General features: G+C 41.2%; 1 protein-coding gene across 1 annotated transcript in view; it reads left to right on the forward strand.

Annotated features, from left to right (window-relative positions):
* Nucleotides 1–24,282, forward strand: part of OMA1 (OMA1 zinc metallopeptidase) — a 282,334-nt gene extending 258,052 nt beyond the window's left edge. Inside the window, exon 10 of the mRNA XM_054534008.2 lies at nucleotides 24,175–24,282. Coding sequence (XP_054389983.1) covers nucleotides 24,175–24,192 — 18 coding nt within the window. The 3' untranslated portion in view covers nucleotides 24,193–24,282. The remainder of the gene's footprint in view (nucleotides 1–24,174) is intronic.
* Nucleotides 24,283–24,791: the final 509 nt, after the last annotated feature.

Below are 24,791 nucleotides of genomic sequence, written 5' to 3' on the forward strand. Positions count from 1 at the left end.
ATACCTTGGAAAGGTAGAAACTGGTAGTTGGAAAGAAAAAGGGATAAAGTGGATGGCAAAAGCTACAGAAATGTTTGTTCAATGCAAATGCATGATAGGAGAAGAAAGCCTAGAGACAGCCTGCAGAAAGAAAGCTCTAGAGAGACCATAGCATTATTATGTCTAAGTGGGGGATGGATAGGGAAGCTAAAATTAGTTACGGGGTGGTGTCAGACTGGGACTGACAGAGCCAGTTCAGGGTATTCTTGCATGAAGTTATTTGGTGCTGAACTAAGGCTACATAAGCCTGTGTATTATTGAAGGAGCAGAGAAATATGACCAGCACACATAAAGATTTCCCCTTTAGCAATAAAAGGCTAAGCAAGCCAAATAAAGAAGCCTCAAAGATTACTTTGTCTCAAGTTTCCAAGTTAATTTGTTTCACTAGAATGTAACTGCAATGGGTCTTTTAAATGGGAAGCAAAAATATAAGGAGAAGAGAGGTCAAAGGAGGGGCTTATGAACTTAAAATAATATCAGTATTTATTTTCACTTATTATGTACCAGGCCCTGTACTAAAAGACGAACTTTTCACAGTAACAGTAGAGGTATATGCTTTCATGCTGACATTACATGACTGTGTACATATGGCTGGGAGAATGCTTAAGAAGTAGACCTTTATCTGCACAAGAGTATTTTGAGAGCTGATTCTTCCCACTTCAGGGAAGCCATTGTTATTAAGTTGTAGACTTTAATAGAGACTAAGGGATCGAAGTTCAGAAGGCTGAGATTGCTACTGGGCACCTTCTCCAGCCATACTGGAAAATTTTCCATTTCATTATACCATTGTGCTGATGTATTCCTGATTTATAAAGAGATCCAGACAGAAACTTCAGATAAGCAGGAAGAGATATTTTTGGAAAACACATTTACGTCATTTGGAGTAAAAGACACCAAGAGATTTCAAGAGAGTAACTGGAGGCCATTAAAGTTGTTCCAGACATAATCTCCATCCCACATAATTTGTCAGTTTGAATGTGAATGAGCAAATATTTATTCTTTGAGTATACTATTTGAGGTGTTGAGACCTCAGAGATGATTAAAAGACTCTATATTTAAGTTGCATATTAAACATGGAAGCAAACTCTTTGCTGCTCTTTTTTTTCTTTTTCTTTTTCTTTTTTTTTTTTTTTTTTTGAGGCAGTCTTGCTCTGTCACCCAGGCTGGAGTGCAGTGGTGCGATCTCAGCTCACTGTAGCCTCTGCCTCCCAGATTCAAGGGATTCTTCCACTTAAGACTCCTGAGTAGCTGGGACTACAGGCGGGCATTACCACACCCAGCGAATATTGTATTTTTAATAGAGACAAGGTTTCACAATGATGGTCAGGCTGGTCTTGAACTCCTGACCTCAAATGATCTGCCTGCCTCAGCCTCCCAAAGTGTTGGGATTACAGGCGTAAGCAACCACGCCTGGACTTTGCTACTCCTTTTGGATCTCAGCTGACTTCAGTGACTTGCTTGATCAATAGAATTGTGACAAGTGAAACAGTGGGACTTTTGAAGATAGGTCATACAAAGTCTTGCATCTCCTGATTAGGCCCCTTGAGGCAGTTGCTCTTAAAACCCAGTTGCTGAGCAAAGCCCCTATCCCATGAATATGCCTAGTTGATGACCCTTCCTGAGCAGCAGCCAGTGTCAACTGTGAACCATGAGAGCAAGCCATCTCAGGCATCCAGCCCAAGGTAGTCTTCAGGTGACTCTGGCTCCAGCCACTGACTATAACCACATGAGACACCCAACTAAAGAACCACCCAGCTGAGCCCAGTTAACACATAGAACTGTGAGATATAATCAAAAAGTTGTTTTAAACCTGTATTTTTTTTTAAATTTTAAGTTCCAGGGTCCATGTGCAGGATTGCCTATGTATGTTACCTATGTAACATAGGTAAATGCGTGCCATGGTTATTTGCTGCACCTATCAACTCATCACCTAGGTATTAAGCCCAACGTGCATTAGCTATTTTTCCTGATGCTCTCCCTCCCTCCAGCCCTAACAGGCCCCCATGTGTGTTCCCTCCCTGTGTCTATGTATTTACGTTGTTTGGCTTCTACTTACAAGTCAGAACATGTGGCGTTTTGTTTTCTGTTTCTGCATTAGTTTGCTAAAGATAATGGCTTCCAGCTCCATCTATGTCCCTGCAAAGGACATGATGTCATTCCTTTTTATGGATGCATAGTATTCCACGGTGTATATGTACCACATTTTCTTTATCCAGTCTATCATTGATGGGCATTTGTGTTGATTCCATGTCTTTGCTATTGTGATTAGTGCTGCAGTGAACATACATGTGCATCTATCTTTATAATAAAATGATTTATATTCCTTTGGGTATATACCCAGTAATGGGATTGCTGAGTCAAATGGTATTTCTGGTTCCATGTCTTCGAGGAATCACCACACTGTCTTCCACAATGGTTGAACTAATTTACATTCCCACCAACAGTGCAGAAGCGTTCCTATTTCTTCACAGCCATGCCAGCATCAGTCGATTCTTGACTTTTTAATAACTGCCATTTTGACTGGCATGAGATAGTATCTCATTGTAGTTTGGATTTGCATTTCTCTAATAGTCAGTGATGTTGACCTTTTTTAAAATATGCTTGTTGGCTGCATAAATGTCTTCTTTTGAGAAGTGTCTGTTCATGTCCTTTGTCCACTTTTCAATGTGGTTGTTTTTTTCTTGTAAATTTATTTAAGTTCATTGTATAATAGATTCTGGATATTAGGCCTTTGTCAGATGGATAGACTGCAAACATTTCCTTCCATTTCGTAGGTTGTCTGTTCACTTTGATGATAGTTTCTTTTGCTGTGCAGAAGCTCTTTAGTTTAATTAGATCCCATTTGTCAATTTTTGCTTTTATTGCAATTGCTTTTGGTGTTTTCATCATGAAATCTTTGCCCATGTTTATGTCCTGAATGGTATTGCCTAAATTTTCTCCTGGGTTTTTATAGTTTTGGGTTTTACACTGAAGTATTTAATCCATCTCAAGTTAATTTTTGTGTAAGGTGTAAGGCAGGAGTTCAGTTTCAATTTTATGCACATAGCTAGCCAGTTTTCCCAGCACCATTTATTATATAGGGAATCCTTTCCCCAGTGCTTGTTTTTTTCAGGATTGTCGAAGATCATATGGTTGTAGATGTTTGGTCCTATTTTTTTTTCTTTTTTATTATTATTATTATACTTTAAGTTTTAGGGTACATGTGCACAATGTGCAGGTTTGTTACATATGTATACATGTGCCATGTTCATGTGCTGTACCCATTAACTCGTCATTTAGCATTAGGTATATCTCCTAATGCTATCCCTCCCCCTTCCCCCCACCCCACAACAGTCCCCGGAGTGTGATGTTCCCCTTCCTGTGTCCAAGTGTTCTCATTGTTCAGTTCTCACCTATGAGTGAGAACATGCGGTGCTTGGTTTTTTGTCCTTGTGATAGTTTGCTGAGAATGATGGTTTCCAGTTTCATCCACGTCCCTACAAAGGACATGAACTCATCATTTTTTATGGCTGCATAGTGTTCCATGGTGTATATGTGCCACATTTTCTTAATCCAGTCTATCGTTGTTGGACATTTGGGTTGGTTCCAAGTCTTTGCTATTGTGAATAGTGCTGCAATAAACATATGTGTGCATGTGTCTTTATAGCAGCATGATTTATAATCCTTTGGGTATATACCCAGTAATGGGATGGCTGGGTCAAATGGTATTTCTAGTTCTAGATCCCCGAGGAATCGCCACACTGACTTCCACAATGGTTGAACTAGTTTACAATCCCACCAACAGTGTAAAAGTGTTCCTATTTCTCCACATCCTCTCCAGCACCTGTTGTTTCCTGACTTTTTAATGATCGCCATTCTAACTGGTGTGAGATGGTATCTCATTGTGGTTTTGATTTGCATTTCTCTGATAGCCAGTGATGATGAGCATTTTTTCATGTGTTTTTTGGATGCATAAATGTCTTCTTTTGAGAAGTGTCTGTTCATGTCCTTCACCCACTTTTTGATGGGGTTGTTTGTTTTTTTCTTGTAAATTTGTTTGAGTTCATTGTAGATTCTGGATATTAGCCCTTTGTCAGATGAGTAGGTTGTGAAAATTTTCTCGCATTTTGTAGGTTGCCTGTTCACTCTGATGGTAGTTTCTTTTGCTGTGCAGAAGCTCTTGAGTTTAATTAGGTCCCATTTGTCAATTTTGGCTTTTGTTGCCATTGCTTTTGGTGTTTTAGACATGAAGTCCTTGCCCATGCCTATGTCCTGAATGGTAATGACTAGGTTTTCTTCTAGGGTTTTTATGGTTTTAGGTCTGACATTTAAGTCTTTAATCCATCTTGAATTAACTTTTGTATAAGGTGTAAGGAAGGGATCCAGTTTCAGCTTTCTACATATGGCTCGTCAGTTTTCCCAGCACCATTTATTAAATAGGGAATCCTTTCCCCATTGCTTGTTTTTGTCAGGTTTGTCAAAGATCAGATGGCTGTAGATATACGGCATTATTTCTGAGGGCTCTGTTCTGTTCCAATGGTCTATATCTCTGTTTTGGTACCAGTACCATGCTGTTTTGGTTACTGTAGCCTTGTAGTATAGTTTGAAGTCAGGTAGCATGATGCCTCCGGCTTTGTTCTTTTGGCTTAGGATTGACTTGGTGATGCGGGCTCTTTTTTGGTTCCATATGAACTTTAAAGTAGTTTTTTCCAATTCTGTGAAGAAAGTCATTGGTAGCTTGATGGGGATGGCATTGAATCTATAAATTACCTTGGGTGGTATGGCCATTTTCACGATATTGATTCTTCCTACCCATGAGCATGGAATGTTCTTCCATTTTTTTGTATCCTCTTTTATTTCATTGAGCAGTGGTTTGTAGTTCTCTTTGAAGAGGTCCTTCACATCCCTTGTAAGTTGGATTCCTAGGTATTTTATTCTCTTTGAAGCAATTGTGAATGCGAGTTCACTCATGATTTGGCTCTCTGTTTGTCTGTTATTGGTGTATAAGAATGCCTGTGATTTTTGCACATTGATTTTGGATCCTGAGACTTTGCTGAAGTTGCTTATCAGCTTAAGGAGATTTTGGGCTGAGACGATGGGGTTTTCTAGATATACAATCATGTCATCTGCAAACAGGGACAATTTGACTTCTTCTTTTCCTAATTGAATACACTTTATTTCCTTCTCCTGCCTCATTGCCCTGGCCAGAACTTCCAACACTATGTTAAATAGGAGTGGTGAGAGAGGGCATCCCTGTCTTGTGCCAGTTTTCAAAGGGAATGCTTCCAGTTGTTGCCCATTCAGTATGATATTGGCTGTGGGTTTGTCATAGATAGCTCTTATTATTTTGAGATACGTCCCATCAACACCTAATTTATTGAGAGTTTTTAGCATGAAGCGTTGTTGAATTTTGTCAAAGGCCTTTTCTGCATCTATTGAGATAATCATGTGGTTTTTGTCTTTGGCTCTGTTTATATGCAGGATTACATTTATTGATTTGCGTATATTGAACCAGCCTTGCATCCCAGGGATGAAGCCCACTTGATCATGGTGGATAAGCTTATTGATGTGCTGCTGGATTCGGTTTGCCAGTATTTTATTGAGGATTTTTGCATCAATGTTCATCAGGGATATTGGTCTAAAATTCTCTTTTTTTGTTGTGTCTCTGCCAGGCTTTGGTATCAGGTTGATGCTGGCCTCATAAAATGAGTTAGTGAGGATTCCCTCTTTTTCTGTTGATTGGAATAGTTTCAGAAGAAATAGTACCAGCTCCTCCTTGTACCTCTGGTAGAATTTGGCTGTGAATCCATCTGGTCCTGGACTTTTTTTGGTTGGTAAGCTATTGATTATTGCCACAATTTCAGAGCCTGTTATTGGTCTATTCAGAGATTCAACTTCTTCCTGGTTTAGTCTTGGGAGGGTGTATGTGTTGAGGAATTTATCCATTTCTTCTAGATTTTCTAGTTTATTTGCGTAGAGGTGTTTGTAGTATTCTCTGATGGTAGTTTGTATTTTTGTATTTCTGTGGGATCGGTGGTGATATCCCCTTTATCGTTTTTTATTGCATCTATTTGATTCTTCTCTATTTTCTTCTTTATTAGTCTTGCTAGTGGTCTATCAATTTTGTTGATCTTTTCAAAAAACCAGCTCCTGGATTCATTAATTTTTTGAAGGGTTTTTTGTGTCTCTATTTCCTTCAGTTCTGCTCTGATTTTAGTTATTTCTTGCCTTCTGCTAGCTTTTGAATGTGTTTGCTCTTGCTTTTCTAGTTCTTTTAATTGTGACATTAGGGTGTCAATTTTGGATCTTTCCTGCTTTCTCTTGTGGGCATTTAGTGCTATAAATTTCCCTCTACACACTGCTTTGAATGTGTCCCAGAGATTCTGGTATGTTGTTTCTTTGTTCTTGTTGGTTTCAAAGAGCATCTTTATTTCTGCCTTCATTTCATTATGTACCCAGTAGTCATTCAGGAGCAGGTTGCTCAGTTTCCATATAGTTGAGTGGTTTTGAGTGAGTTTCTTAGTCCTGAGTTCTAGTTTGATTGCGCTGTGGTCAGAGAGACAGTTTGTTATAATTTCTTTTCTTTTACATTTGCTGAGGAGAGCTTTACTTCCAACTATGTGGTCAATTTTGGAATAGGTGTGGTGTGGTGCTGAAAAAAATGTATACTCTGTTGACTTGGGGTGGAGAGTTCTGTAGATGTCTATTAGGTCTGCTTGGTGCAGAGCTGAGTTCAATTCCTGGGTATCCTTGTTAACTTTCTGTCTTGTCAATCTGTCTAATGTTGACAGTGGGGTGTTAAAGTCTCCCACTATTATTGTGTGGGAGTCTAAGTCTCTTTGTAGGTCTCTAATGACTTGCTTTATGAATCTGGGTGCTCCTGTATTGGGTGCATATATATTTAGGATAGTTAGCTCTTGTTGAATTGATCCCTTTACCAGTATGTAACGGCCTTCTTTGTCTCTTTTGATCTTTGTTGGTTTAAAGTCTGTTTTATCAGAGACTAGGATTGCAACCCCTGCCTTTTTTTGTTTTCCATTTGCTTGGTAGATCTTCCTCCATCCCTTTATTTTGAGCCTATGTGTGTCTCTGCAGGTGAGATGGGTTTCCTGAATACAGCACACTGATGGGTCTTGACTCTTTATCCAATTTGCCAGTCTGTGTCTTTTAATTGGAGCATTTAGCCCATTTACATTTAAAGTTAATATTGTTATATATGTATTTGATCCTGTCATTGTGATGTTAGCTGGTTATTTTGCTTGTTAGTTGATGCAGTTTCTTCCTAGCCTCGATGATCTTTACATATTGGCATGTTTTTGCAGTGGCTGGTACCGGTTGTTCCTTTCCATGTTTAGTGCTTCCTTCAGGAGCTCTTATAGGACAGGCCTGGTGGTGACAAAATCTCTCAGCATTTGCTTGTCTGTGAAGTATTTTATGTCTCCTTCACTTATGAAGCTTAGTTTGGCTGGATATGAAATTCTGGGTTGAAAATTCTTTTCTTTAAGAATGTTGAATATTGGCCCCCACTCTCTTCTGGCTTGTAGAGTTTCTGCCAAGAGATCTGCTGTTAGTCTGATGGGCTTCCCTTTGTGGGTAACCCGACCTTTCTCTCTGGCTGCCCTTAACATTTTTTCCTTCATTTCAACTTTGGTGAATCTGACAATTATGTGTCTTGGAGTTGCTCTTCTCGAGGAGTATCTTTGTGGCATTCTCTGTATTTCCTGAATCTGAATGTTGGCCTGCCTTGCTAGATTGGGGAAGTTCTCCTGGATAATATCCTGCAGAGTGTTTTCCAACTTGGTTCCATTCTCCCTGTCACTTTCAGGTACACCAATCAGATGTAGATTTGGTCTTTTCACATAGTCCCATATTTTTTGGAGGCTTTGTTCATTTCTTTTTATTCTTTTTTCTCCAAAGTTCCCTTCTCGCTTCATTTCATTCATTTCGTCTTCCATCACTGATACCCTTTCTTCTAGTTGATCGTGTCGGCTCCTGAGGCTTCTGCATTCTTCACGTAGTTCTCAAGCCTTGGCTTTCAGCTCCATCAGCTCCTTTAAGGACTTCTCTGCATTGGTTATTCTAGTTATCCATTCATCTAATTTTTTTTTCAAAGTTTTTTACTTATTTGCCATTGGTTTGAATTTCCTCCTGTAGCTCGGAGTAGTTTGATCATCTGAAGCCTTCTTCTCTCAGCTCCTCAAAGTCATTCTCCATCCAGCTTTGTTATGTTGCTGGTGAGGAACTGCGTTCCTTTGGAGGAGAAGAGGTGCTCTGCTTTTTAGAGTTTCCAGTTTTTCTGCTGTTTTTTCCCCATCTTTGTGGTTTTATCTACTTTTGGTCTTTGATGATGGTGACGTACAGAAGGGTTTTTGGTGTGGATGTCCTTTCTGTTTGTTAGTTTTCCTTCGAACAGACAGCACCCTCAGCTGCAGGTCTGTTGGAGTTTGCTAGAGGTCCACTCCAGACCGGGTTTGCCTGGGTATCAGCAGCGGTGGCTGCAGAACAGCGGTGGCTGTAGAACAGCCGATCTTGGTGAAGCACAAATGCTGCTGCCTAATCGTTCCTCTGGAAGTTTTGTCTCAGAGGAGTACCCAGCCATGTGAGGTGTCAGTCTGCCCCTACTGGGGGGTGCCTCCCAGTTAGGCTGCTCAGGGGTCAAGGACCCACTTGAGGAGGCAGTCTGCCTGTTCCCAGATCTCCAGCTGCGTGCTGGGAGAACCAGTACTCTTTTCAAAGCTGTCAGACAGGGACATTTAAGTCTGCAGTGGTTACTGCTGTCTTTTTGTTTGTCTGTGCCCTGCCCCTAGAGGTGGAGCCTAGAAAGGCAGGCAGGCCTCCTTGAGCTGTGGTGGGCTCCACCCAGTTCGTGCTTCCCAGCTGCTTTGTTTACCTAATCAAGCCTGGGCAATAGCAGGTGCCCCTCCCCCAGCCTGGCTGCCGCCTTGCAGTTTGATCTCAGACTGCTGTGCTAGCAATCAGCGAGACTCCATGGGCAGGACCCTCTGAGCCAGGTGCGGGGTATAATCTCCTGGTGTGCCATTTTTTAAGCCCGTTGGAAAAGCGCTGTATTAGGGTGGGAGTGACCCAATTTTCCAGGTGCCTTCTGTCACCCCTTTCTTTGACTAGGAAAGGGAACTCCCTGACCCCTTGTGCTTCCTGAGTGAGGCAATGCCTCGCCTTGCTTCGGCTCGCACACAGTGCACTGCACCCACTGTCCTGCACCCACTGTCTGGCACTCCCTAGTGAGATGAACCCGGTACCTCAGATGGAAATACAGAAATCACCCATCTTCTTCATCGCTCACGCTGGGAGCTGTAGACCGGAGCTGTTCCTATTCCGCCGTCTTGGCTCCACCTCTCCCTGGTCCTATTTTTGAGTTCTCTATTCTGTTCCATTGGTCTACGTGTCTGTTTTTATACCAGTACCATGCTGTTTTGGTTACTGTGGCCTTGTAGTATAGTTTGAAGTCAGGTAGTGTGGTGCCTCCAGCTTTGCTCTTTTTACTTACAATTGTCTTGGCTATGTGGGCTCTTTTTTGGTTCCATATTGATTTTAAAATAGGTTTTTCTAATTCTGTGAAGAATGTCAATGATAGTGTAATAGGAATAGCACTGAGTCTATAAATTACTTTGGGCAGTATGGCCATTTTCATGATATTGATTCTTCCTATCCATGAGCATGGAATGTTTTTCCATTTGTTTGTGTCCTGTCTGATTTCCTTGAGCAGTGGTTTATAGTTCTCCTTGAAGATGTTCTTCACTTCCCTTGTTAGCTGTATTCCTAAGTATTTTATTCTTTTTGTGGCAATTGTGAATGGGAGTTCATTCATGATTTGGCTCTCTGCTTGCCTGTTGTTGGTATACAGAAATGCTTGTGATTTTTGCACATTGATTTCATATCCTGAAGTTGTCTATCAGCTTAAGATGGTTTAGGGCTGAGACAATGGGTTTTTTCCTAGATATAAGATCATGTTAAACACAGGGCTATTTCTAGATATAAGATCATGTTATCTGCAGAGACAGTTTGACTTCCGATTTGAATACCCTTTATTTCTTTCTCTTGCCCAGTTGCTCTGGCCAGAACTTCCAATACTATGTTGACTAGGAGTAGTGAGAGAAGGCATCCTGTCTTGTGCTGGTTTTCAAGGGGAATGCTTCCAGCTTTTGTCCATTCAGTATGACATTGGCTGTGGGTTTGTCATAAATGGCTCTTACTATTTTGCGATATGTTCCTTCAATATCTAGCTTATTGAGATTTTTTAACATGAAGGGATGTTGAATTTATCAAAGGCTTTTTCTGCATCTATTGAGATAATCATGTAAACCTGTATGTTTCACATGGTTTGTTATGCAGCAAAAATATCTGGAACACTGTCATAAAGAAAGTCTCAGTCAGAGAATGGGAAGCAGATATATGAACAGATGATTTCAACATATGTAGTAAATGCTACTGCAGTGTAAGCAGAAGATGCTCTGGAGTTAGGCTAGACCTCAAGCAGTCAGAAGGTGTACCCTCTAGAACAAGCTCTGCTACTTTTATTCATGTGTGCATGGCTAGGATTTCATCATCTGGAGGGCTGTTTCCTTTCCAATGATGAGATTTCATGATTATGTAGATCTCATATTATTTCTGAGCCTCAGTTTATCTCTTTGTAAAATTAGAGATAATAAAGAGGCAAAGAATCTAAGATAGGCTGTGGAGATGAGACAGAAAGAGGGATAGGAATAACACTCCATCTCACCGAAACGACTTTGAGAAGACTTTTACTGTAGCAAAATGAACATAAGCTCTGTGGTCAGAGGCCTGGGCCAGGTAACTGTGCCATGGGCACAAGGTAAGGCTGACAGCTTTATGCATTGCCTTCCTTCCAGATCTGTGCTTAATACCAGCTCTCTTCTCATGTGGCTCTGTGTGACTGGAGAAGCCAGGTTGGGGGAACTGAGAGAGACAGACAGGGTAGCAGAGTAAACATTATGAGGCAAGAAGCCATGTGGGTTCATGTTAAAGCCAAGTGATACAGAGTATTGGCAGAGTCATTCAAGGGCAGGCTGGAAAGGGTTAACAGAGCCCATGGGCCAGCTGGCATCTGTGCTGGCACTCAAGGAGAGAAAGGAAAGAAGCCCCAGTGTCAAGCTAAGAAAGAGAAACAAAACAAAATACCAGAATTTTAGCCAAATTCCCAAGTTCCCATATGGATGGAGAAGGAAACATCCAGCCAACTCCATGTAACAGCCTCTGGTCAGAAAAGACCTCAAGACTAGGCAAGTCTGTCAACCCACCTGGAAAACTCATCTCTGTTGGATGGCTTGCCAGAGACCCAGTTTCTCCCTGATTCTATGTGGCAAGAAAAGGGTGAGTTTTCCCCTCTATTATTTATGCATCTACCCACCCATTTATCTTCCCATCCATCAATTTGTGCCTTTTCACAGCAAACATGTATTAAACACCTACACTGAGCCAGGCACTGTGTATTAGGTAACTAGGACTGTAGACAAATCAATATGACAAAGACAAATAAAACAACGTGGTCTTTGCCTTCAAGGACGAAATCTGTCAAGACTAGACAATGTGGGCAGCTCCAAAATGAGCTGGAAGATGAAGCTTGTGGGAGGAAAAAATAACACTTACTGATCATTTGTTATGAGCCAGACACTGTTCTAAGAGTTTTACAGGAATTATCTCATTTAATCCTCACAATTTACCTCCAAGTTTGGCAATGTTATTAGCCATGTTTTACAGCCGAGGAAACTGATGCTCAGAGACAAAATGACTCGCGCAAGTTTGCACAGTCACTTATGTGTCAGAGTTCTGATCTGAACTGATTCAGGGCTAAAGAGTAGAGCCTGGACAAGGACAAAGGCAGGAACTGGGCCTCAATGTGCCACCAAAAGTTTTGTCTCTGGGTGGGAATGGATGAGTGGATGAAAGGTGTAAGGTGGTCAGGGTAGAAAGCTATGGGGACAGAGACAGGTCCTGCCCCAGAAACCCAAATGACAGAGTAGCATCTACATTTTAAGGGTCATTTCTAGCTAAGCAGATACTACTCCAGGCCTGCCACCCTGTTCTGTTTTGGCAGAAGGTATTTTCTACTCCTCTGCTGAGAACATGCTTATGAAATACAAATTCTTCATTTCTCTGCTTCCTGGCTTGCCTCTTTTACCCATATGCGCACTGACAGATGGAAGGGCTACTGAGGCAGCTGAGAATGAGAACAAGAGAGGAGAGTGCTGGGGCTTGGGGGGTGGGGAAGGACTCTAGTGCAATTTTACCAAGCAAGGCTGTATGTCTGAATGTTTGAAGGAAAGTTCTTTTAAAAAAATTTCTGTCTACTATTACTCACGTGGTGGTTGGGGAAGTGAAAGGCAATTGGGGTGGGGGGATGGTTCACTGGCATATTACTCCCGGTGGGTTTCCCAGCAAAGTTGGCTTCTTCTCTGCAAGCTATTTTCCTTGTCTGGAGTCAGTTCACACCTAATATGGAAGGATTGCTTTTAGTCTATACTTGTTGCTATGGTAGCTTCAGAAGCGGCTGCCGACAGAGCTGGGAGCAGTCGCTCCCTCTTCTCCCAAACTCTTTTGGCACAAGGCAGAACATGCATGGTTTCAACACCATGCAAGTGTCAGTGAATGGCATGTCTTTTATTTTGGGAAACATCTTTCCAGTGGGCAGAGTGGCAACTTTTGATGGTCCTTCAGAGCCTCAGCTCTGCTCATTCCAAATCGTATGTGGCTTCTATTGCCTGCTCCCCACCCCACACTCCTTTTTTTTTTTTTTTTTTTTAGAACAAAGGCTGAAAATGGCCCTTATAAATATTTCAAATGATTTAGCTAGTTGGATTAAAATGCAATCTTCTGGTTAGTTTTTAAAATAATTTCAAATAAAAGAGTGCTATAAATAAGCAGAAAACTTATTTCCACTAGGAAGAATGCTTCCCGCTATGAAAATGAGAGGGCATAGGGAAAGGAAATGATGTGAAACATGGTAACACATTATATGATAGAGTGGATAGGGTAGTGAGTGGGACAGGTGGCTAGTGGTGACTGAGACATACTTGGTCCTTGCCCTTAAGCAGTTTCCAGTCAAGTGAGTGAGAGACATACTGAATAAGGAAGTACCAGTTAAAAAGTGGGATGAGATACTGTGAGGCAGTGTAGCAGCATCATACCTCCATCTGAGGTAGTCAGGGAAGGCTTCTCTGGGGAAGAAACACTTAAGATAAAAGTGAAGAGGCATGATGTGGGAATCCTAGGATCAGTTCCCTGGAAAAGAGTTCAGCACATATGAAGATTCTGAGGGGAGATACGGTTGGGGCATTAGGAGGAATTAAGTCTCTGTATAGCTGTAGCAGAGAGTAAGAGGGAAAAAGCATGAGATACAAAGATGAGGATGATGAGGAGGAGGAAGATGTGATGATGGTAATGATGATAACAATGATGATGATGGGGTGGTGATGATGTCGGTGGTGGTGGTAGTGGTGGTGATGGTGGTGATAGTGGTGATAGAAACAACTTAAAAGCATCTACAATGTCCCAGTCATTGTTCTAAGTGCTTTACATACATGCATTCATTTATTCCTCACAACAGTCTTGTAAAGTATATACTATTATAATATTCATTTTATTACACAAATGAAGAAACTGAGAAACAGAGAAGTGAAATATCTTGCCTAAGATCATAAAGGAAGTGTATAAGTAGCTTGGGTCTAGGGTCTAGGTAAATGAGGACTTGTCATTCATAAAGAGTTTGGAATTTATTCTCTGGATAATGTGAAGCCATCAAAAGATATTAAGTAGGAGAGGAACATCTGCACTATAGAAAAAAAAAAAACACTCTTGCTGCAGGAAGTAGAATGGATTGGAGGGAGGGGGAGTAGAGGCAAGGATACTAGGTAAGAGGCTGACATATGTATTCAGATGAGAGGTGAAGATGAGTTGGATTGGGGGGTGCTAGTGGAGATGGTGAGATATAGGTGGATCAGAGGTATTAAGGAGGTAGAATCTACAAAACTGAGGGCTGTCTGGATGGGAAGGCTGAAGGTAATCAAGGAAGAATCCCAGGTTTCAGGCTTCGTCACTTGGGTGAATTGTCAGCCCTCAATTCAAATTCCTGGAGTTTGGTAGGGGTGGGGGCTCCCCACAGGAAAATCAAGGTAATAGATGCTGAGTAGGCAAAGATAACAATGGCCACATCAAAAGTCAGAAATAAAATGTCTATCTTTTGCTCTCTCTCCAATTACCTTCCATCATGATGTCCCATCCTACTTGTATCATTACTGTCCTTTGTGCTTGATAATGATTTAGGCAAAGAAGTTTCCTTCTTGCTCATCTTCCCCAATCTGTCCTTCTCCCCAAACACACAAACTGTGCCCATTTCACCATTAATGGAATGCTCCTCTCCTCTCTGCCAACCTCCATCCATGTACAAAGACATGGCCCATCCCGACTCCTCTTAGAGCTCTTATAGATCACTCTTCTCTTAGCCTCTTTTGCTCTTATGGTCTCTAAAGTAAGATCACCTTAAAGACTGTCAGATATCTTTCTTGGTCTTGCTTCTGTAACTAGATGGTGCACTCTTTGGGTGCCACCCCCACTGCTTGCCCCCACGGTTTTCTTGAATGTTACTTCATTTGAAACCCTCATCAATTCTGCAAGATCCAAGGGCAGGTGGCCTCCTCCTTCTCCTCCTTCTTTATTACAGATAGAAAAGCTGAGACTGTCACCTCAGCCCCCCAAGTAGCTGGGACTACGAGCACATGCCACCACCCTTGGCTAATTTTTGTATTTTTTGCAGAGATGGGTTTTTTTTTTTATTATACTTTAGGTTTTAGGGTGCGCAGGAGGCGGAGGTTGAAGTGAACTGAGATGGCATCACTACACTCCTGCCTGGGCAACAGAGTGAGACCCTGTCTCTTAAAAAAAAAAGAATAGAATTTAGAGTCCAGAAATAAGCCCTTATATTTATGGTCAATTGGTGTTTTTTTATGGAAAATACATTTTTGATAAGGGCACCAAGACTGTGATGGAGAAAGAATAGTAATATGGTTTGGCTCTCTGTCCACCCAAGTCTCATCTCGAATTGTAATCCCCATGTGTCAAGGGAAGGAAGTGATTGGATTATGGTGGTGGTTTCCCCATGCTGTTCTCATGACAGTGAGTGAATTATCACCAGATCTGATGGTTTTATAAATGGTAGTTTTTCCTGCACTCACACAGGCTCCTTCTTGCCTGCTGTCATGTAAGATGTGCCTGCTTCCCCGTCTGCCTTGATTGTAAGTTTCCTGAGGCCTCCCCAGACATGTAGAACTGTGAATCAATTAAACCTCTTTCCTTTAAAAACTAAAAAAAAAAAAAAAAAAAGAAAAGCTGAGACTGAGATAATCTAAATGACTTCCCCAACATGATGTAGCTGGAAAGTGCCAGGTAGGATTTAGAAATTCTGAATCTCTCATCTTTTATTTGTAGGCTGTAAAAGATTCTACCAGAAATTGGGTAATTACCAAGTATGTCAGGTATCAAGCTCAGCATTTTACATGTTTGTCTTTATGACAATTCTATGAGGTAGCATTGCTACGAACCCCATTTTACACACAAAGAAACTAAAGCTCAAGAGAAGTGGAATAAAATGCCCAAGGTCTCGGGTGGCTGAACCAGAATTGGAAAGCAGGTCTATTTATTGCCAAAGTGCATTCTGATGATCCCCATGCTAGGCTGCCCCTAGTCTTGTTTCCACACCAGCTGCAGCCCTTCTGCTAAATGCCCAGAAAGAGACAGGAGATCAGGGAAGGAAGAGAACACAGTGTGGCTAAGGGAAGCAGAGCATGGAAGACAAAGTGAAGACATGGATGACTCCTCACAGGAGGTGGGAGCCTCCTGTCTTAGAGGAGATCAGGTTTCTACAGAGGATGTTTCTCCTCTCTGGAGCTCACACTGTAGATATCCTTACATGAAGACATGTCCTCTCTCTTCCCACTCCATGGCAGCCTCTTCTTTCTGTTGCTTGGCTGAAGGTAATTCTTTCCTTCCCAGAATCCCCCACTCAGGGTGTGCAGATGGTTAGGCCTGATCACTTGGAGTCATCCCGTTGATGAGGCCAATATAAATGCATGACGGAGTCCAATTCCAAACACTCATTTCTATGAGAGCTCAATGGAGCTGATCTGCAAAGTCACGGCAAAGGCTCTGACTGATGGGCAGAAGGAGGCATTTGAAGGTTAGATCTCTTCAGAAAACCTCCTCTTCACAGCCACTGGGTTACTTCAGGGACAACATCTTTGGTGACAATATCTACGTTAGGGCAGATAAGCATGGCAGCTGCATATTTACAACCAAACCATCCTCCATGGAGCAGAGTTCTGAGAAGAAAGACTTCCTATAGGCCTTTGAGGTTTCCCTTGAAGGGACTTGGTACAGTGGAAGGAGTATGGGCTTTGTGCCCTCGGCTCAAATCTCAGAGTTGCTACTTTAGAGAAGTACTTCCACCTCTCTGAAACTCAGTTTCTTCATCTGCAAATGAAGGCAATAATACCCTGCTCCAGGGTTGTGAGAATTAGTTTAAATGACTTATATAAAATGCTTATTATAATTCATGGCACAAATTAGGTTCTCACCTTACAATCCCTTTCCTTCTTCCACCCAGAGAGACCAGTCTAATAACAGGCCAGGCCTAGTCCTGATCTTGTGTTTATAAGCTATGTGTTCTGCAGGAGTTAGGTTTATTAATCTCCATGTAACCTGTAGAGTAATTAGAGTGTTTATTCTCAGCTCTTTGGGAAGAAGTTACTATAATTACAGGACCAAATTAAGTGGCATTATCTTTTATTGTCTCATACTGTTTGTAGACTTTTTCTGCCAAGTGCCTTTTAGGAATCTGAGAATTTTTCACAAATCAACTTTCTCTTTCAGTGTCTAAATGCTGAACTTACCAGAAAGCTTCAGGTAGAAATTCACTATTTACCTCCTGAGTAGGGTAGGTTTGTGTCTAAAGAGTCCGTTTTTGTTACCCTTGGTAGAGATGGCCAGCTGTCCTCCAAAGATCTCTGCTCCTTTTCTGCAGTGTAGAATCATCACTGGGAAGTGGCTTCTAGGCCAGGGCTTAGTTTCTAATCCTTCTCCTTCTCCAGGAGGGGCCACATGCTCAGTTCTCTCCAGTGAGATATGAACAGAGACCTTTGTATGCCCCTTCTGGCCTGAAGTGGTTAGGGAAAAGTGTGCCTTCTTAGTTATTTTTTCACTCACCTGCTGACTTGATGAAGGAGATCTTAGATGCCATGAAAATGGCAGAATTTTAATCAGATTCATCCCTGAATGACTGTATGGAGCGCAGGCCCCCACTGCTGCTGATCAGGAAAATCTGGTTGAAAATCATATGCTGGATCATTTCTGATTTTATTTGTTAGAGCAGTTTGCTTTACCTTAACTAGTGCACTGCCTGATTCTGTATCCCAAATAAAGGGTCACACTCTTCTAGCCCTGCCTAGTAAGAGATGCAGACAAGTAAATTAATACATTTCAAAACAGTACAATAAATGCTATGATAGAGATAATAAGAGAATGCTGTGGGCACAAAGAACTAGGAGTGACTGCCCATAAAATCAAGGAAAGCTTCATATGGCAGGGAACATTTGAGCTGGGCCTTTGTATTAGTCTGTTCTCACATTGCTATAAAATAAACATCTGAGACTGGGTAATTTATAAAGGAAAGAGGTTTAATTGACCCACAGTTCCACATGGCTGGAGAGGCTTCAGGAAACTTACAATCATGGCGGAAGGTGAAGCAGGCACATCTTACATGGCAGCAGGCGAGAGACAGTATGCATGTGTAGGAGAAACTGTCAAACACTTATAAAACCATTAGAGCTCGCTATCATGAGAACAGCATGGGGAAAACTGCCCCCATGATCCAATCACCTCCCACCAGGCCCCACCCTCGACATGTGGGGATTATGGGGATTGCAATTCAAAATGAGATTTGGGTGGGGACATAGAGCCAATCCATATCAGCTTTCAAATATGAATAGGAGTTCAGCAGACAAAGGATGAAAACTGGGTAAAGAGCATAAGCAAATGCACAGAAATGTGAACCAATGAGATGCACTGAGCCACTGTGAAAAAGCCCCTGGTGTGAAGCAGATTACAATCCAGGTATGGATGGAAGAATATTCTCCAGCAACCACACAAGTGGGAAGAATTGGATGGGGGTTATGTTGGTAGCATGAAGAATAAACTGCTCTGGGGGCTCACAGGACAGAAAAACAGACAGAGGCTATGGGGTCAAGAAAGGCTTCATGGAGGAGGTAAAACTTACATAGCATTGATGAGGCTGCGGAAGAGCATCCTTTGTTAATTTATTTTACTTTATTATAAATTATATATTTTCTCTCTCTTTAGACCATGATTTCCACCACAGCAGGGATCTGGCTGTATTCATGACTGAATTCCCAGAGCAATGGCACTACCCTTAGGAGATTCTGACTGAGTGAATGAAAGAAGGAAGGATTGAATTCAGATGGATCTGAGGATGACCTTGCCAGCTCTGTGTATTGGGAACTGAGCATCAGAGGCAATAGAAGTTTCCCAGTGCAGAAATGCTTTGCCATGGTTGGGAGGTTCCTGTGAAGCTCAATCTCATCTTAAAATCCTTTAGCACGTGTGATATTTGAGTAATGACTCTGCCTCAGAGAAAGCTTAAGTGCCAGGAACAGGCTTTAAAAGTCTTTGCATCGGCTGGGCGCGGTGGGTCACGGCGATAATCCCAGCACTTTGGGAGGCTGAGGTGAGCGGATCACCTAAGATCAGGAGTTTGAGACCAGTGTGGCCAACATGGTGAAACCCCGTCTCTATTAAAAATACAAAAATTAGCTGGGTGTGGTGGCGCATGCCTGTAATCCCAGCTACTCAGGGGGCTGAGGCAAGAGAATCGCTTGAACCCGGGAGGCAGAGCTTGCAGTGAGCCGAGATCATACCACTGCACTCCAGCCTGGGTGACAGAGCAAGACTCTGTCTCAAAAAAAAAAAAAAAAAGAAAGAAAAGAAAAAAAAAGTCTCTGCAACACTCTCTCTTTTATTCAACCAGCAGTTAGAAAATGCTTCCTAAATGTACAGGGTCTCTGCAAACTTGACAGGGCACAAAAGGGGACCCTTAACAAAGAGGGTTCACACCCCAAATTAACTCTAGATGACACTCCCCATCATCAAGTCATGATCTCATGATCTACATGATCTCTACCATTCTTTATTTCTATGACATTTATGATGTGCATAATCAGTGAAATGAAAAAAAGAAAGCAGCACAGAAAGAATGATAAGACTTAGAGAATTTATGCACTAGATAGCCAGTTCTCAAGTCATTGAGACATGATGGTTTTGGTACTCTAATCCATTTTGTGAGTAAGAGGACTCTAGACCCCTCCAGGTAAAAGTCCAGCATCCTTAATGGGGTAGGCAAACCTTGCCTCTCTCCAGCCTCATCAGCCATCCCTGTCTCTACTCAGCACACACCTTTTCTTCCAGGTCCTTAGGTGTGTACTACTCCCCCATATGCTTTACGCACACTGCTTGTTCTCTGTTTTGAAGGTGTCTACTAGTTCTTTGTAATGCATTTAAAGTGTTTTCTTTGTGTAGATTTCCCAGAACTTCCCAACCAGATTTTATCCATCCTTCCTTTGTGAAAAGCACTCTTCTAGGAACAGAGAGAAAAAGAGGCCACATTGCTTTTTTTTCTTTAAAAAAATTTTAAAATTTAAATGATGATAAAATACACATAACATAAATTTATAATTTTAACATATTTAAATGTACAGTTCAGTAGTGTTAAGTATATTCACATTGTCATGCACTCAATTCCAGAGCTTTTTCATCTTGCAAAACTGAAACTCTGTATTAAGTAAACAACTCTCCACTCCTTCCCCACAGCCCTTGGCAACCACCATTCTATTTTCTGTCTCTATGAATAATCTGACTACGTTAGGTATCACATATAAGTGGAATTATATAGTATTTGTCTTTTTGTAACTGGCTTATTTCACTTAGCATAAAGTCCTCAAGGTTCATCCATGATGTAGCATGTGTCAGAATTTCTCTTAAGACTGAACAGTATTCCATTGGTGTATATACAACACATTTTGTTATCTGTTGTTAGAGATTTGGGCTGCTTCCACCTTTGAGCTATTGTGCATAATGCTACTATGAACATTGATATACAAATATCTCTTTGAGACTATGCTTTAAATTCTTTTGGATATATATCCAGAAGTGAAATTGCTGGATCAAATGGTAATTCTATTTTTAACTTCTGAGGAACCACCATACTATTTCTGTAGCAGCTGAACCATTTTATGTTCCCACAAAGAGTACATAGGCTTTCAACTTCTTCACTGTGTTATTTTCTTTTTAAATTTTATTTTTTGTTTTTAATAACAGCCATTAAAATGAGTATAAGTTGCTATCTCACTGTGGTTTTGATTTGCATTTTCCCAATGATTAGTGATTTGGGGTATCTTTGCATATTTTTATTGGTCATTTGTATATATTCTTTGGAGAAATAACTATTCAAGTTTTTGCCAATTTATTAATTAGACTATTTGTTTTTTTGTTGTTGAGTTGAAGGAGTTCTTTATATATTCTGAATATTAAACTCTGTATCAGATATATGATTTATGAATACTTTCTCCCAAAAGTTTGCCTTTTCACTCTTTTGATTTTGTCCTTTTGTGCAAAGAAGTTTTAATTTTGATGTAGTCCAATTTACCTGTTTTTACCTTTATTGTTTCTTCTTTTGGTGTGATATCCAAGAAATCATTGCCAAATTAATGTCACGAAGCTCTTCTCCTATGTTTTCTTTTGAAACTTTTATAGTTTTAGGTCTTATATTTATATCTTTGATTCATTTTGTGTTAATTTTTACGTAGAGTATCACATAAAGGTCTAAATTTATTTTTTTATATGTGGACATCCAATTTTCCCAGCATAATTTGTGGAAAAGATTGTCCTCTCCTTATTAAGTGTTCTTGGCACCTTTGTTAAAAATCATTTGAGTATATATGTGAAGGTTTATTTCTGGGCTTTTAATTCTATTCAGTTGGTCTATATATCTGTCTCTCAGGCAGTCCTGCACTGTTTTGATTCCTGTAGCTTTGTAATACATATTGAAATCAAGAAGTATGAAACCTCCAACTTTGTTCCTATTTAAGATTGTTTTGGCTATTTGGGGACTTTTAAGATTCCGTAAAAGTTTTAGGATGGATTTTTCTACTTTTTCCAAAAATTATCATTGTGATTTTGATAAGAATTAAATCTGTAGGTTGCTCTGGGCAGTATTAACATCTTAACAGTATTAAGTCTTCCAATCCATGAACATGGAAATTCTTTCCATTTATTTGTGTCTTTTGGAAACACCTCTTTTGAACCAGCAACCAGGGGCTTTATATATATTATTTCAGATCTAATTCACCCCTATGTCCTCTTGGATTAGTATTTAGAAACAAATGCCAGGAAAAGCTCTACTTTTATGAAGACTTGAAATGTTCCTTCTTCATGTTTCTGCCACACATAGAAGAGAAATCACTTAACTGCCCAAGTTTCCTTTTTCTAATTGTTTCTTGGAAAGATGTAGCTCAGTTTTTAATAATTATATATGACCTATAATTTAACAGTTATGAAGGTCTATATATTTGTATTCTTACCTTCACTCAGGTCTTAAATATGTCTACTGTAATTTATGCTTTCTCTGGCTCTCATATGTATTTTTTTACTTTATTGTGTACATTTTATAAGCTGCTTTAAATCCCTTATGATTTAAAATATGGCTATAAGAGAATAATTTTTTAAATTAAAGATATATATTATCACCAATTTTATAGGTGAGGAAACTTAAGTTTAGAGTGAATAAGTAACTTCAGTAGATCATATAGCTCATAAGTGGCAGAATTAGAATTCAAATCTAGATCTCTGATTGCAAAGCCCAAGCATGCAACTCTCCTCTGCGACAATGAGATTGAGTCCCTGCCTGGCTCAGAATCTAGCTAAGTGTGAGTAATTGGATAGACAGATATGGCCATAAACAACTCTCATACCAGCCAGGAATGACAAGGACTGCAATAGGGAGTTTTGGGGGGATATAAAGGTAGAGAAGGGGATGCAAGGTTTCTTGGAACAGATGAGATTCCACATCCAATGATCTAAATAGATATTAATGCATGGAAGCAAGAACTTTTCACAGAAGGTTTTAGGAATGATTTCATCATTGGGTTAAAAAAATCGAAGGTATTGTGTATAAGGTTCTTGTTATATACTTATCTAATCCTTATGAGATTGACATATACTGATGTTTGCTCAGCATTCATTTCTCTGGGGAACCATCCTTCCCCATCCCAGGAGATTTAGCAAAGGATGACCTCACACCACCCCTTTTCAGTCCTAGTTCTGACTCCTCCATCACAGTAGGAGATAAGCTAGGCCCAAGGTAGGCCAAGTAAAGCCTTCTTGGAACTTTTTCAAAGGAACTTTTTTGAAAGATGCTGTCTTCCATTGGTCGTGAACTATAAGAATGATATAAACTGGAGGCGCCTGTGGCTGTTTGTGCTGACCCAGTGCAAGTAGGGGAGAATGTGATGAACCTGCAAAGAGTAGAAGAGCAGAGAAAGAAAGAACCCTGATGACACTTTTTGAGCATCTCTGTCTCCAGCCAGAACAAATGCTGGATACTCCTTCAAGATTTTAGTTGTCAGAGCAAATAAATTTTTTTCTACTTATATTATTTTTTATTTTATTTCATTTTTTTTTTTTGAGATGGAGTCTAGCTCTGTCACCCAGGCTGGAGTGCAGTGGCGTGATCTCAGCTCACTGCAACCTCCACCTCCCGGTTTCAAGCAATTCTCCTGTCTTACCCTCCCCAGTAGCTGGGACCACAGGCATATGCCACGATGCCCAGCCAATTTTTGTATTTTTAGTAGAGACAGAGTTTCACCATATTGGTCAGGCTGTTCTCGAACTCCTCCTGACCTCAGGTGATCCACCTGCCTCAGCCTCCCAAAGTGCTGGGATTAGAGGCATGAACCACCGTGCCTAGCCTACTTGAATTATTTTAAACTGAACATCTTCCATCTAAAGCCAAAAGAGAACCACCAAGATGGATTACAGTAAGAGTACGGACTACAGCTTGTTAGACATTTGTATATCTTCTTTGGAGGATACCTATTCAAGCTCTTTGCCAATTTATTAATTAGATTATTGTTTTTTGTCATCATTCATATAATCATTTACTATTCTAGTGTGTTTGGGAAAAATCCTCCAATTATCTGCTCCTTGGTTCCCTTTTGTATGCAAATGTTAGATCAGAGCCTGGGATAAATGATTGCCCTAAACATGTAAACATTTAAAAATGCTTTCAACTTTATGAGGGGCAGGAATACTATCTTTACTTTATGAATGAGAAAAGTGAGGCTCAGCAGGGAGAAAGGGACTTACCAGATGTCCCACAGTTAATGTGTCAGATTCTGGGTAAACATCTCCATGTGGACACCCAGCTGACTGGGTGCTTCTGTTCTACTCGTGGAACTGCTGTTTCCTGGCAGCAGAGAGAAGCGTGAAGGAGAGAAGCTCGTTCCCTCCAGCTGTCCTTCCAGCTTGCTGAGCCCTGTGTAGAATCCTTCCCTACCCTCTTCCCCCACTGAAAAGGCCCCTTCAGACCTACCACCCTGTAGGGAGAGACTCAAACAGCTGCAAAGAAGGTAGGATGCTAGGCCGTATTTGTTCAGGTGGATACAATAGCATCAGGCTAGCATGGAGCTCAAATATTGACTCATAATTCTTCAGGCATCTTTGTATTTAAATCATAGCCCTGTCAAGCTCACATTTGATATGCACTAATTAATTCTCCCTGTGAATTGTACTGGATTCTCTTCTCTGTGGTGGTGGTAGTGGTGGTGGTGGTGGGGTGTATGTGTGTGTGTGTATAGAGACAGAGAAAAATTCTTATAAATTGAAGCGATCAAAAATAAGCATCCACCAGTGTCAAACTTAGTATTTGGCTCTCTGTGGCTGATGAGTACCTCCTGGATGAGATGGGTAGGCAAAATTTACTAGACAAATATGAGTCATTTATGAGGAAATCACCTATAGCAAATGAAGCTAATTTTTTTTATTATCCTTCAAAACTAGGATCACAATCTGTGTTGAAATGGTAGTCAAGAGGGAGGAGCAAAGATGGCCGAATAGGAACAGCTCCGGTCTACAGCTCCCAGCGTGAGCGACACAGAAGACGGGTGATTTCTGCATTTCCATCTGAGGTACCCTGTTCATCTCACTAGGGAGTGCCAGACAGTGGGCGCAGGTCAGTGGGTGACTGCACCGTGCGCCAGCCAAAGCAGGGGCGAGGCATTGCCTCACTCGGGAAGCACAAGGGGTCAGGGAGTTCTCTTTCCAGGGGTGACAGACGGCACCTGGAAAATCGGGCCACTCCCACCCGAATACTGTGCTTTTCTGACGGGCTTAGGAAACGGTGCCCCAGGAGATTATAGCCCGCACCTGGCTCAGAGGGTCCTATGCCCACGGAGTCTCGCTGATTGCTAGCACAGCAGTCTGAGATCAAACAGCAAGTCGGCAGCGAGGCTGGGGGAGGGGCGCACGCCATTGCCCAGGCTTGCTTAGGTAAACAAAGCAGCCGGGAAGCTTGAACTGGGTGGAGCCCACCACAGCTCAAGGAGGCCTGCCTGCCTCTGTAGGCTCCACCTCTAGGGGCAGGGCACAGACAAACAAAAAGACAGCAGTAACCTCTG

The sequence above is a fragment of the Pongo abelii genome, chromosome 1, assembly GCF_028885655.2.
Source record: "Pongo abelii isolate AG06213 chromosome 1, NHGRI_mPonAbe1-v2.0_pri, whole genome shotgun sequence".
In the NCBI taxonomy this organism is placed as follows: domain Eukaryota; kingdom Metazoa; phylum Chordata; class Mammalia; order Primates; family Hominidae; genus Pongo; species Pongo abelii.